Here is a 14,184-nt window from a genome sequence, read left to right on the forward strand (position 1 = left end):
ATGGTAAGAATAGAGGAAACAATAATTTTTTTTGAAAAAAATACTATAAAATATATAAAAAAAAAAAAAAGTGAACAAAAGAGTAAAAGAAGTAAAAGAAGTAATAAAAGAAAAATTGTCTATTTTTGCAGTGGAGTTTTACAAACTTTAACAATTTTTTGGGTAGAGACTTTTTAAATATAACTGAACCCTTTACAGAAGAATATACATGTTATCCTGTATCCTTTATTGGAAAAGATGATATGGAAAATGGAAATAAAAGTACTCAACTCATTTATACGAAGCACATTTATATATTGATACATGTTATATGTATAGCCTAAAAATTTTTCATGAAACAACTTAAGAGATTTTGAAGTATACATATTTTATTTATTACAAATATATCAAAACTTTTTTTCCCCCGAATGTCATTCGTTTCTTTTTTGTGCAACGGTCTTGTGTATTTTTTTTTTCACAGTTTTATAGCACAATGTTTTTGCACATTGTTTTTGCACATCGTTTTTGCACATCGTTTTTGCACATCGTTTTTGCACATCGTTTTTGCACATCGTTTTCGCACATCGTTTTAGCACATTGTTTTTACTCTTTTTTTTTTGAATATTTCTTTTGCGCATTTTTCTTTACAATTTTTTTGCCCCTCTTTTCTTTTTAATCATTTTACACAGTTATACTTCCACAAACGGCTTTAAACGCATTAGCTAGGAGACATATATCGTGGCCTATGTTATTTGAAGTTTCAAATCCATACACTGTAAGTCTATTTTTTTTTATAAATAACACAACAGAAAAATTAAATAATATAGAATGTAACAGAATAGAATATAGTTAAAAGTTATATTAAACGCAATACTAGCAAATCTGTTTAATGGGGATTTGATAAATACGTATGAAATATGAATGTGCATATATGCGAGTGCATCTAAGTTATCTGCTATTTGCATTAATAGGATGAAATTAATCTGTAATTTGTGAATAATTTTCAAATAATTTGCGAACAATTTGCGTATAATTTTTGAATATGTATAACAGGAAAAACGAACACACAGCGGGGTTCTTGAATTTATTTCGGATGAGGGTACTTGTCATATGCCATATTGGGTGAAAAAAAAAATTAAACTAAAATAAACAGCGCATTACTGCGTATATATGTATATATACGTATGCATGTATATGTGTATATACATATTTATATTCTCAGATGATGCAACAGTTGTGCTTGAAAGAGGGAGACATAGTAAGGGTTACAAGTGTAAGTTTACCTAAAGGCACCTTTGTTAAACTGAAGCCCTGCTCAAAGGATTTTATGGAGTTGTCCAACCATAGAGCTGTGTATAATTGCATGTTTCATATAAGCATTTATGTTTATGCACATTTATATATATATATGTATTCTTATTATGCTTGTATATATATATATATATATATATATACGAGCTTAAGTATCCGTGAGACATAATAAAGATAACCGTATATGAATATTTTATATTCCATAATTTTTTTATTTTTGTTCAGTTTAGAAACAGCTTTAAGGAACTACGCTACGCTGACTATAGGCGACAATATTGTAATTCATTATTTGGGAAAAACATACGAAATAAAAATTGTGGTATGCTTTCTCCGCCCGTAATAATGCATATAATATATATGCATATGCATATATATATGTATATGTATGCTTTCCCCCTTATAATTTCAACAAATTATATGTTCTCCAATTTTTTTTTTTTTTCTAATAAGGATTTAAAACCAGCTTTTGCCTGCACTATTATCGAAACTGATGTCGAGGTGGAATTTGAAGAACCTGTAGACCATACTGAAAGTAACTACATTAGTTAAATGTTTGTTCTCATAATTTTTTTTTATGCAAATTGCGTATGTTTATATTTTCTTTAGGTGTACAATATGTAGAAGAGCCTGTATCTGTGGAAGAAAGCGTAAGAATCATTTACTGCTAATATACATCAAGTGATTATGAGTTATAAAGTTTTCTTGTGTTAGAAGCGTTTAGATTAATTCCCATTACTCGACATTTTAAATATTATAACTTTTGTAATGAGTACAAATGTGTGTATATATATGCATACGTATGCATGTATGTGTAAATGTGTGTATGAATTCCCATTAACGCATTTCAAATAGCGGAGAAATACAAAAATTTATGAATTCAAATTTTTAGAAGTTCATAGGGAAAGGGCAAAGAACCGATGGTAAAGCGTGTAAAAACATTAAAAAAGAAAAAGTCAAAACAAAAGTTGTTGAAAATATGGAACCATGGAAGGATAAACTAGTTGGGGGCGTCAGAGTAATTAAATGAAAAAATAAAAAGATTAAAAAAAAAAAAAAAAAAAAAAAATACATACATACATTACGTACGCGCAGTACATACATATATATATATGTATGCAGCACGTATATATAAAAGACAATATCGTTATAAATGAAATAAATTATTTTTTTATCAGAGCCAATGTGTCGAATATGAAGAGATGTTAAGGAAAGGCTGTATTCCTGGAATAATAGGAAAATTCAAGGAACGAAAAAATTAAGTGAAAAAAGGATACTTTTTTTTTTTTTTTTGATACCATCTAATATCTTTTCAACACCTTTTTAACACTTTTTTTTTTCATATATTTTTACATATTTAATTCATATCTGTAATTTTTATTACTTTTACTATTATTTTATTATTATTTTAATTATTATATTTGCAATTTTTATTTTATTATTATTTTTTTTTTTTAATGAAACCTTTAAATATTAGTATCTCCTTTTTTTGTTAATATATTATTTATAACACACAATGTAGAATATTAAAAAAAAAAAAACAAAAAAACAAAAAAAAGAGCTAGAAAAATGAAAAAAACTCTAAAAATATATTTAATGAAAAACTGTTTTAAAATAAGCCGTACATAAATACCAAATTTAAAAAAAATTTCATGAACACAGAGGAAAAGGAAAAAAAAAAAAAAGAAAATACATAGGTACACATATGTACATATATATTATATTACCTATATGAATGTGGAAACACTTAAGACTTAAATAGCGAACGAGAAAAAAAAAAGCAAAAAGTGTAAACTTATAAAACAAAAAAATTAAGCTTATGTACCCTTGCATGTACGCAATAGAGAATTTTTTCTTTTCAATAACTACGTATTAATATAAATAAAATCAAATGAAAATCAATTAATAATCAAAAGAAAAAGGAATAAAAACCAAATAAAAATCAAAAGAAAAAGGAATAAAAACCAAATAAAAATCAATGAACAAGCAGATAAAAATTCAAGCACGCAAATAATATATTATAATATGTAAGCCCTTTTATAAACAAGAGAAGTCCAAAAATAGCATATATTGTAATAACACAAAAATAGTAAACACTAATTTTTATTAGTTATATACTAACAAGGAAAATTAAGAAAATTTTAATACAATGAATGAAAAATGTGAAGAAGTAAAACTAAAATATTACACTTGTTTAAATAATAGCAAAAGAAACCCAAGCAAGTGCAAGTATATTGAAACTGAATTAAGGGAATGTTCAAAAACGTAATATAAAAATAATGTTCATTATTATTTATGTAGAAAAGGAAAATTTTAAATGTTTAAATATTTATATAAACTTGTTGTATATAATAAAGAAAAAAAAATAGGAAAAATATTCCCTGCATACACGAATGATAAAACTGCCTATATATATGATAAATACACATAATTATCTATACATATTATAACATAAACAAATATGTCGGAGTTCTTACAAATAACTGAATATAAAATGTTTATTGAATTTATTTATTTTTTTTTTTGTTTTTTTATAATCACAGGACAGGGGAATCCTACTGCATAGATGAAATTAATAATCTAATGGAGTGCTCAAGGTACCTTTGCATCTTAAAGTGTGTGAATTGTCAAGAGTAAAATATCATATGCGCTTCAACTAAGATAGTAATGCATAGACTGTGTGTGCTCCTGCTTTAATGATTCTTATATATAAAAGAAATATAACAAAATTATGTTATGCATGTATACTAATTCTTTTTATTTTCAAAAATTGAATAGATCACCTGATTCTTCAGTTTGTGCTAAAGATTTTTTTCTTTTCCGAGAATGTAACAGACCCGATGGACCACACATGCTCATGGAAGTTATATCCAGAAAAAGAAAAAAAAACAAATAAATAAGCAAAGATGCAAATAAATAAACAAATAAATAACAAGCACATTGTTGCATATATATATAAATGAGCAAACATGTACATGTTAGCTCTTCTTTTAATTTACAGGACAACAAATATGTAATTGCAACAAAGCATCTGGATAAATATAACGTCAATAATGCGATAATAGGATTAGCCGATGCACCTGAACGAAACAACACAAACACAGCATCCTTCTTACAAAAAATGAAGGAAACATTACACCTAAAAAATTTTAAGGAAAAATTTGTTGCATATAAATGGTGAACCAGAAGTTGTGTGTTTTGTGAATAATTTTTTTTCTTTTTTTGAAAATTTGCTTTGTTTTATATATTTTTTTCTTTATTTTTCTTCGTTTTTCTCTTTTTTTTCTTCATTTTTTAATATTTTTCTTTATATTTCTTCGTTTTTCTCTTTTTTTTCTATATTTTTTTAATATTTTTCTTTATTTGTCTTCGTATTTCTATTCTTTCATTCATTTTTCTATATTTTTCTTTATTTTTTTTCATTTTTCTATTTTTTTCTAATGAATATTTTTTTTTTAAATGTTTTTGTAAGAAATAGTCCCATTTTTTGAAAAATGTAAGGAAAAACCCGAAACTTCTTTATGCATACAATGCTGAATAACACAGCACCATTTGAAGCAATCAGAATGAGAATGGAAATATTAGCAGCGCAGGTACGTATATTGGAATTTTAAAATATAATGGTATACGGTATTAATAGTCAGAAGCCGCTGAATGGTTTAGAAAACTTTTTATCTTGTTACGAACATAAATGCTTCAAGAATATAAATAAAAAAGGGAAAGAAGTAAAAGAAAAAAAAAAGAAAAAGAATCCCATTTTAATAATATATCTATGTAAAACGAGAAAAAAATTAATAAGTGTATAAGGCACATGCTGCTAAATAAAAATGTACAGCTATCACTAGCATTTTCTGCCAACGTGATGTTAATAGTGGGTAATCGTATATATACATATATATAAATATATAAATATATATATATATATATATATATATATATATATATATATATATATATGTACGCATATACAGGGGATGTATTTTCGTTTGTCCTTCTTTGCTCGCCATTTCGGGAACAGGTGCACATACTAAATTTTAAATTTTTTACTTATTATTCCTTCCACCCCGTCTCTCTTGACAACCGAATAATGTTCATTAAAAACTTTAGACTTCATCCAGTTGACAATTTGATATTCAGAAAATTTATTTTGCATAGCTGTTTTCATGAAAATGTGTAGGGGTAAGAAAACATTATTAGGATTTAAAAACTCGGTTTCATTTTCCGTTCCTGATTCAGCATCATTATGAAAATCTTTTGCAGAAGCATTTTTTAAATTTTCTCTCTGTATTATTTGTTGAATAGTTCTTCTAACTAATTCACATAAAACTTCATGACCACCTCTAAATAAAGCTCTGTATCTAGCAAATTCTTTACTTAATTGTTTGGCTACAGCAAATCTTTGACAAGAAACATACGATTCCAATAAAGTAGCTATAGCATAATCTACATCTTTTGAAACAATTTGTTGAGACAATCGCATTTTTGCATTAGCTTCAGCAATTCTTATAATGCTTTCAATATGTCTTAAGGTTAATGGATAGCCACCAGATGCACTAGCTTTTTGCCTTACTCTACTATAAAAATTAGAGAGCTTCGCACTAATTTCTGCATATGGGACATCTGATAAACTTGGTTTACAGTTCGTCCTGGCATAGATAATATATTTTTGTAATAAGTCTTGTGGTATTGGTTCATATGCTGAAGAAGAAACAATAACATTCTTCAAATTTTCAATTCTTTTTTGATAATTTTGAGTATTTTCTAATTTAGGGTGACTTAACTGATGATTAGTTACAACATATTCAGCAAGGTAAAAATCTTCATCTACATTTGGTATATCTCTCAAAACAGTAATTAGATCAAATCTACTTAATATGGGATCCGATAGATCGACATTTTCCTTAAAAGTTAATGTAGGATCATATCTACCATAAATAGGATTTGCAGCAGCAATAACTGCACATCTTGCTCTTAAAGTTGTAACAATACCTGCTTTAGATATAGAAATCGATTGTTGTTCCATTGCTTCATGTATACTAACTCTATCCTTATCTGTCATTTTATCAAATTCATCAATGATGCAAATACCTTCATCTGCTAGTACTAATGCACCACCTTCTAATGTCCATTCATTTGTAGTATGATCTTTTCTTACACCAGCAGTTAAACCAACAGCTGAAGCACCTTTACCAGTAGTATAAACAGTTCTAAGGTTCGTTTTATGAACATACTGTAATACTTGAGATTTACCTAAACCTGGATCCCCTAGCAATAGTACATTGATATCACCTCTAATAGTATGTCCTCCTTTAAAAGTGTTTAAAATATCTCTATTTTGCATACCAAAATTATTTGCTTCATTATTTTTTGAACTATTTTTTTCTCCTCCTTTTTGTACTCCACCAAATAATGCATAAGCTATAGAAGTTTTAATATCTTTATGCCCCCATATGGCAGGTGCAATAGATGTAATAATTCGTTCCCTTATATTCGGATCTTTTGATAATTTTAAAATATCTTTAATATCATCTTCTGTTAATTCACTTAATTGAATATCTTCTTTTCTTTCTATATTATTAGCTTCAATTTCGGTTTGTAATATTGGAAAACCATATTTTATATTCAGTCCTATATCATATTTCGTTTTATATATACCTAAAACTTCGACTTCTTCTCCTGGTTTTACCTTATCAACTAGATCGCCAGTTACTATTACTTCTCTTTGTCTTGGTGCTCTACCTGCTGGAACAGAACTAGGTGACTCCTGTAATGTAATTTTTTGAAAATCTGTATAGGCAGTTTTTACTCTATCAACAGAGAAGGTTGCCGATTGGCAATGAGGGCATCTTCTAGGTAATATTGGTTTCTTCCCATCGGAAAAATATATAGGTACTTCTGATAATGTAGTATCACAAGAATTGCATTTTAAATACATTACTCTCAATTTTGGTAACACATAACCTCTTTTAATACAAACCCCCGTTACTTTAATTAATGTATTCAATTCTGTACATCTTAGATTTCTCAACTGTGTTGAATATGGCCAATCTTTTAAAACTACTTTACAGATTCTTCCTTTATATAATTTTGGAGATATTCTATATGCCTCTACCATTAAACATTCATGCAATACTTCTAATATTTGTTCAGGCTTAAACTCTATCCACTGAACTAAATTTTCACAGTGAAATTGAATTAAATGTTTCGCTGATACTATTAAAGTATGTTTATCATTTAATATCATCTTTTCAATTTTATCAATATAATATTGATGAGAACTATTCATATTTTCATCTTCATTATCCCCTAAATGTGGAGAATTGTCCACATTTAAAACCATCGAATCTTTTAAAGAAAATTTGTGTAAAAAATAACGAAAACAAGTATCTGCTGCTTGTTGATATCTCTCATCAAATATTACATCTTTAGGATTAACAGATAAACATATTTTTGCACTCTCTAAGTTGGACAAATCAGGAATATCTGTTTCTTCTGCAGATAGGTGAATATTTTCTCTTCTTTTTGCAACCTTTTCTGCTACCTTATCAAAGATATCTTCCTCATCATCATCTCCTTCTAATTGGTCTTCTAAAATTTTGTAAAATTTATTTTTTTCATATCTTCCTTCTTGCTTTCTTTGCATTTGTATATGCCTTTCTGCTGCTCTTCTTGCCTTTAAATTGTCTTCATAATCTAACTCGTCATCAATAAAATCGTCATCATATTCATCATTATCCAGACCTAAATTTCTAAGCCTTTGCATTTCCTTTTTCTCATCATCAGCGCCAAAAATAAACCCTTCATCCTCTTCAAATAAACTTTCTCCTTCCAGTTCGGCTTGTCTCTCTTCTTCATTCAGTCTTCCTTCATCATCAAGCAGATCCTCCTCATCAATATCGTACTTGTTCGATTCTAAATCTTCCTCCACTTTTTTTTTGTCCTAAAAAGGGGAAAGTATGAATGGTAAGATGTCTCTCATTATGTATACACGGGGGTATTCGCATATGTATCACTGTACGTGCTTGTTTATGATTGTACATACATTTATGAATGTACACGTATAAAAAAAGCAAAATTCGAATAAACATTCACATATATGTATGTATATATGTGCATTTATTTTTTGATTTTTTAATTGGCATTTATTTTACCTCCATTGTTGAACTTAAAAAGATAAAAAGAATACGTTTATATTAAAAAGAAATGTTTCATATAACGTAAAGACGTATATGTATATATTTTTTTTTTTTTCCCAAAACTGTGATACGAACATTCAAAACATTTGTACTTTTAGAAAATTATTAAATTCAGACAAATTTTTTATATAGTTTATTTTATCATTAATTGCTTTTGTTTCTTATTTAATATTTTGCATATTTTTGCTCATATTTGCCTATTTTTGCCTTTTTGTTCCTATTTTTACTTTATATTTTATTTGTTATTATTTTTTTTTTGTTTTTCAAAATTTTTTTTTGCATTACAGCAAAGGGAATTTATCTGTTCAATATTACATTTGAAAAAATGTTTAAAAAAACGTTCAAAATATATATTGCATATATATATATATAAATTTAAAAACAAATGTGTAGAATACAGAAGGTAAAAAATTACACATTTTCAAATAAAAAATGGTAATTTATGTTTTAAGTTAATATCCTTTTTTTTCATTTATATTTTGTTATTTTACGTTATTTATATTATTTTGCGTAATTTTATTTATTTTTTTTTATATATGTTCAAGAAATATTTATGCTAAAATCGATTCTCTCCGTATATACGAGAAAATCATGATATAAAAAAAATACGTCTTAAAAAATTATATCATTACTACTGCACGAAATACTATTTCTGCGAACGTGTGATTTTTTAACAAAACATAGTGAATCGTGAACATAATATTTGCACATGCATGTATATATGTACAATATATGTAAACATTATATATGCGTAATTAGTATATTATATATATATATATATAATATATATATATATATATTTATATACATTTTTTTTTTTTTTTGCTGTTTCTTCAGCAACTTAAAATTGAATATTCCAATAGATACAAGAAATAATAAAAGTCACCTTCTGAGATCTGAAAAAAATTATTATAGTATGTATATATATATATATATATATATATATATATATATATATATATATATGTATATGTATATAAACTTACATTTTTGAAAAAGTATTAAAATTTAAAAGTTTAATTTTCATATATTTTTTAACTACTTACATGAAGACATTGGAACAACTACTAAAAATTTGATAACAATGTAATTTTTTGTATGTGCAAAAAAAATGAAGACGTGAATTAAATAAATATCAACGGGATAAAATCCTTTTACGAGCGAAGTAACATAAATTTTTATAAGCTTATTTATTCAATTACAAGAAAAAAAAAATTTAGGAAATATACAAATGTACTATTTGACACATAATTCGTTAAGAAGTTATCGAAAAAACGTGATTTTAAAACAAATAATTTTATAAACAGAAAAAAGGAAATAATAATTTTAAAAAATAAAATATAAAGGAAAATTTAAATTAACAATATCTACACTGGTAATTTAAACAATTAGACGATATTTTCATAAGTTATTTTAGTGTAAAAGAAGATATATTTTAACGTTCCCATACATATTTGCTTTGTTTTATACAACTATTAGTCAACAATTCCTTGTTATATACTTTTATTTAATTTGTTAATAATTGTTCTCTTAGAAATTTTTAATTCCACTGTTTGCTACCAATAACTGGGTAAAAAAAAAAGAAAAAAAAAAAAAAAAAGGAATGGAATGGAAAAGAAAAAATTTTAATATTTATCAAACTTAATTACATTTTATTACATTATCTTTATAATGCCATCTAAAATGTCAAAAGTTTAATTTTTTCTTATATATTCGCAACCTGAACAGTTAATGCAAAGCTGACAAAGGACATTATGATCTCCAACTAAAAGATAAACTTTATCCATAATATGCCTACGTAAAAAATTTAACATTTTAAAATATTATTATTTAAATAAAAACTACACGGGAAAAAAAAAAATTTATACCATCCGCAACTTCCTGTACTGAATATTCTTGGTTCTAGTTTCAATTTTATGTTTTCCGAGATATTGCATAATAATGTTTTTGCGCTGTCTAAAAAATAGTCTTTTGTCATCACATTCGCTAATTATGACAAAGATAAAAATTACGTAAAAAATATATTTATGACTTTAATATTTATTATGAATTCATGAAAAATCAAGGACAACACACCATTATATGTATGATTTATATTTTATACCATATATGCTAAAAAAATTGAATAAAAAACACACATAATATGCAAATTCGAACTACATCTTTTGTTTAACATTTATATGAAATTCTGGTATAAATAATGATATTTTTTTTCCTTTTTGTTGCATAAATTACGTATATATTGTCGTAAATGAAAAAAATTAAAATTAAATAAAACAAAATAAATAAAATGATATCCATTTTGTACCTTGTTTTTTTCTAGCTGAAAGAGATTCATTACCACCTTTTTTTCTCTTTTTTGAGGAATTTTTATTATCATTACTATCTGATTGTGCGCACAATGATTTATCATCAATACTGTTTTCATTTTTAACTTCTTCACTTCTGTTTTTATTCCTCTGCAAAATAACAATTTTTTACATGAATAAATATTTCGTGTTAATTGTAAATAAATAAAAGGGTCGTAAACAAAATATAAAAATGAAAATAATAATAATAACAATAACACTGTGGAACACAAATTGTGCAATATTCATATATTTACTAAAGACAAAATAAATATAGTTCCATATACATAAATGTATGTTAACAGTTATATGTTTGTGCTTATACCTGGTTACTGTTCATTTTGCTTGAATTCGCTAGTATACTATTTTCATCTCCATCATCATTGGTTTCTACACTGTTCATGTCTTCATCTTTTATACGTAAATCATCATTTTTTTTTTTATTTTCTTCTTGAAGTAGATTTATAAGCACTTTTTCAACAATATCATTGATTTCTTTTTTCCTTTCATATAAAGCGTTTTCCTCTAAGTTAAAAATTTCTTCTAATTTTTTCCTAACAAATCTTCTACTTATTTGAGTGGCAGACTCAATTGAAACAAAAGATCTACAAATTTAGTTAAAAATAAAAAAATACGGAAATAAATAAATTATTGGAGAATTACAAATAAAGGTTAAAAATATAAACATAACTAGGAATATATAAAATTACAACAGAAACATTAAGTAAAAAATAAATTCATAAAAGTTAAATAAGGCTGTTTAAGTTCTTTTGGCACAAAACAAAAAAAAAAAGAATTTTTCTTATTTTATAAATTACTTAGTAGCATCTTCTAACTGTTCCGTAGTTATGTCTTCAACACTCATTTTAAAAAATTTTTAATATAAAATGGATTAAACATAAAATATTAATTTTTTAAAACAGTATATAGCTTTATATGGTACGAAAAGAAGAAAATGTTCAGAAACTATTGGGATTTTGCATAATTTAAAATTATGCAAATTAAATGAATATCAGAAATGATATAGCATACGCAAATATGCAAAAATAAAACAGTAGGAAAAATAGTAAAAATAAAATAATCGCATATATGACAAACATTTAAAGATGCAAAATTACGAAAAAGTGCTTTTAACACGAGAGGAAAATAAAAATATATCAACATTGAAGAAATATATTTCTCTTAAAATTTGAGTATTTTTGAGAATATATAAATAATGCTAAATATATTTTGTTAAACATTAACTTAATTCCTTAATTATTTTATTTTATTTTTTATCTTTCTCGTTAATTTGTATATGTTTATAAAATTGAAATTTGTAAAACTAAAGAATATTTAGATTAAAATTAAAATTTTTCTTTTTATGAGATATTTACAACTAAACTTATTAGTAATCCCAATTTTTTTTTTTTTTTCGAAATAATCATTTCACATATTTTGTTTTTAAAAAGGATTAAGCAATTAAGTGGATTTTCTTGCAAAGATGGGTGCATTGTACAAATAATAAAATAATAAGAATGATTAAAAATTACAATTTTAAAACATTTTTGTTTTGTATTAGTGTAATATATTATGTAATATACATGTGTAACACTCTAATTCATTTGAAAAGATTCTTTTTTTGTTTTTTTTCTTATCTTTGTTGAAAGTATTTTAAAAATAACAAATTAAAAAAATGTAACACTTCAATAAAGATATTAGTATATAAGCATATAAATTTAAGATTTAAATAAATATCTTTTTTTTAATTTTCTAATGTAATACTCTAAAAGAAAAATTATTAATAAAAATTACGCTTCTCGTGAAAACAAAAAATATGCTCTTAATTTTTGTGTAATTTTATGGTATACATTTTCTAGAAATAATATTTGTGGAATAAACTAGAAATACATTAAAAAAAAATTAAATCATTTTTAAATTATATAAGAACTATATATATACTGCTATTGAACAGAAAATAACAATAAAAAAAAAAAAATAAAAAAAGCTAAGAAAATAGACTCGTTCATTATTTTCAATTTTTTTTTTTTTATGTAAATTTATCATTTAGATACGACTACAGTTGAAAAAGAATTATAATTTATTGGTTTCATTCTATTTGTTAATTCTTAATACTAAGATGGGCCATATATTTGTAAAAAGATTTATTAAAATATTGCAAATATTGAAATAATTTGAAAAAATGTAAGATAAAATTAACAGAATATGCAAAGTAAAATGCACATCACTATGATATCACGTGTTGGTACTTGGTGCACTATAATATGTATATAAATTCTCATTATAACTCTTTCTAGTGTTTCTTCAAATTTTGCGATATACCTATTTATGTTTATTTCGTATGTAGATGCTGTAATTTGATGAGTGTGTAATTAAAAAATTGTTTCTTTTTATTTTATATTAAAAAAAAATATAATAATAATTATAATAATATATAATGATTTAGTAATGTTGGAGATTTCTTCGGTGGGTTTTTTCTTTTTTTCATTTTTTTTAAATATCGCGGCTAGCTAAAAATATACTGTATTAAATATATTTTTTCAAATTAAAAAAAAGAGAGTTACAATTAATGTACGATAAATTATTAATATCATGCAAGAATTAAGACCGATAATACTATAATTTTTTTTTTTTTTTTATATTTATTATAATTTATGTGAATATTAACGACAATAAAAATAAAAAAAAGAAGACCAAAAAAAATTATCATATAAATTTTACTTTAGTTATGAAGAAAAGTGTACAATATTTTTTTTTAATGCATTATAAACTTATATATAAATTAAAATGCTCTCACATTATTGTATCATAAAATAACGATAATTTTAGTGAAGAAGAAATAATTTTAATATTCATTATTTTGGTTTTATTTTTATTTCCACATAATATTGTTTGTCTACAACTTATATAATTTAAAATATAATTTTACGCTTAATTTATGACTTGTTCAATTATTAATTACAATAAAAGACTTTCAAAAAGTTTAAAAAAGAGTTTTTGGGATAAATATATAACCCTTGCACATCATGGGAATAGAAGAACAATAACATGCGTACACATGTAAATACCTATATCAATATAGATATATATATATTTATTTACAGAGTTACATATTTGCATTATTTTATAGAAACAAATGTTATGAATATGCTTGATATTTCACCAAAAACAGCTATATCACGATAATTTTTCACAGAATAAGAAACATGTATAATATATTACATAGATAAATATTAAATGCAAACAGTTCAAAAGTAATAAGACAAAAAGTGTTTTTATATTGATGTATTTAATTTAAACAATTAGAAGCACTGTCCTTTTTTCAAATTCTAAAAATAAAAAATTGTTTTAAG

At 24.5% G+C, this 14,184-nt stretch overlaps 4 protein-coding genes across 4 annotated transcripts; 2 read left to right on the plus strand and 2 right to left on the minus strand.

The window, feature by feature from the left end:
• On the plus strand, positions 1-2,549 carry UFD1 (ubiquitin fusion degradation protein UFD1, putative; the record flags this gene model as incomplete). Its single annotated transcript, XM_029007395.1, has 10 exons — positions 1-3; positions 132-261; positions 669-754; positions 1,033-1,101; positions 1,202-1,332; positions 1,516-1,609; positions 1,741-1,822; positions 1,897-1,937; positions 2,180-2,305; positions 2,466-2,549. 10 exons carry the CDS (start codon positions 1-3, stop codon positions 2,547-2,549), a joined length of 846 nt encoding a protein of 281 aa, XP_028863789.1.
• Positions 2,550-3,436: 887 nt separating this feature from the next.
• Positions 3,437-4,468, plus strand: PmUG01_13040500 (conserved Plasmodium protein, unknown function; the record flags this gene model as incomplete). The annotated part of the gene is made up of 4 exons (XM_029007396.1): positions 3,437-3,552; positions 3,831-3,884; positions 4,066-4,150; positions 4,289-4,468. 4 exons carry the CDS (start codon positions 3,437-3,439, stop codon positions 4,466-4,468), a joined length of 435 nt encoding a protein of 144 aa, XP_028863790.1.
• Positions 4,469-5,314: 846 nt separating this feature from the next.
• On the minus strand, positions 5,315-8,444 carry MCM2 (DNA replication licensing factor MCM2, putative; the record flags this gene model as incomplete). Its single annotated transcript, XM_029007397.1, has 2 exons — positions 5,315-8,227; positions 8,439-8,444. The coding sequence occupies 2 exons, from the start codon at positions 8,442-8,444 to the stop codon at positions 5,315-5,317; spliced, it is 2,919 nt and encodes a 972-aa protein (XP_028863791.1).
• A 1,579-nt stretch (positions 8,445-10,023) lies between these two features.
• On the minus strand, positions 10,024-11,696 carry PmUG01_13040700 (conserved Plasmodium protein, unknown function; the record flags this gene model as incomplete). The annotated part of the gene is made up of 6 exons (XM_029007398.1): positions 10,024-10,049; positions 10,204-10,277; positions 10,352-10,469; positions 10,792-10,942; positions 11,157-11,436; positions 11,650-11,696. The coding sequence occupies 6 exons, from the start codon at positions 11,694-11,696 to the stop codon at positions 10,024-10,026; spliced, it is 696 nt and encodes a 231-aa protein (XP_028863792.1).
• Positions 11,697-14,184: the final 2,488 nt, after the last annotated feature.

Source organism: Plasmodium malariae, assembly GCF_900090045.1.
Source record: "Plasmodium malariae genome assembly, chromosome: 13".
Lineage (NCBI taxonomy): Eukaryota > Apicomplexa > Aconoidasida > Haemosporida > Plasmodiidae > Plasmodium > Plasmodium malariae.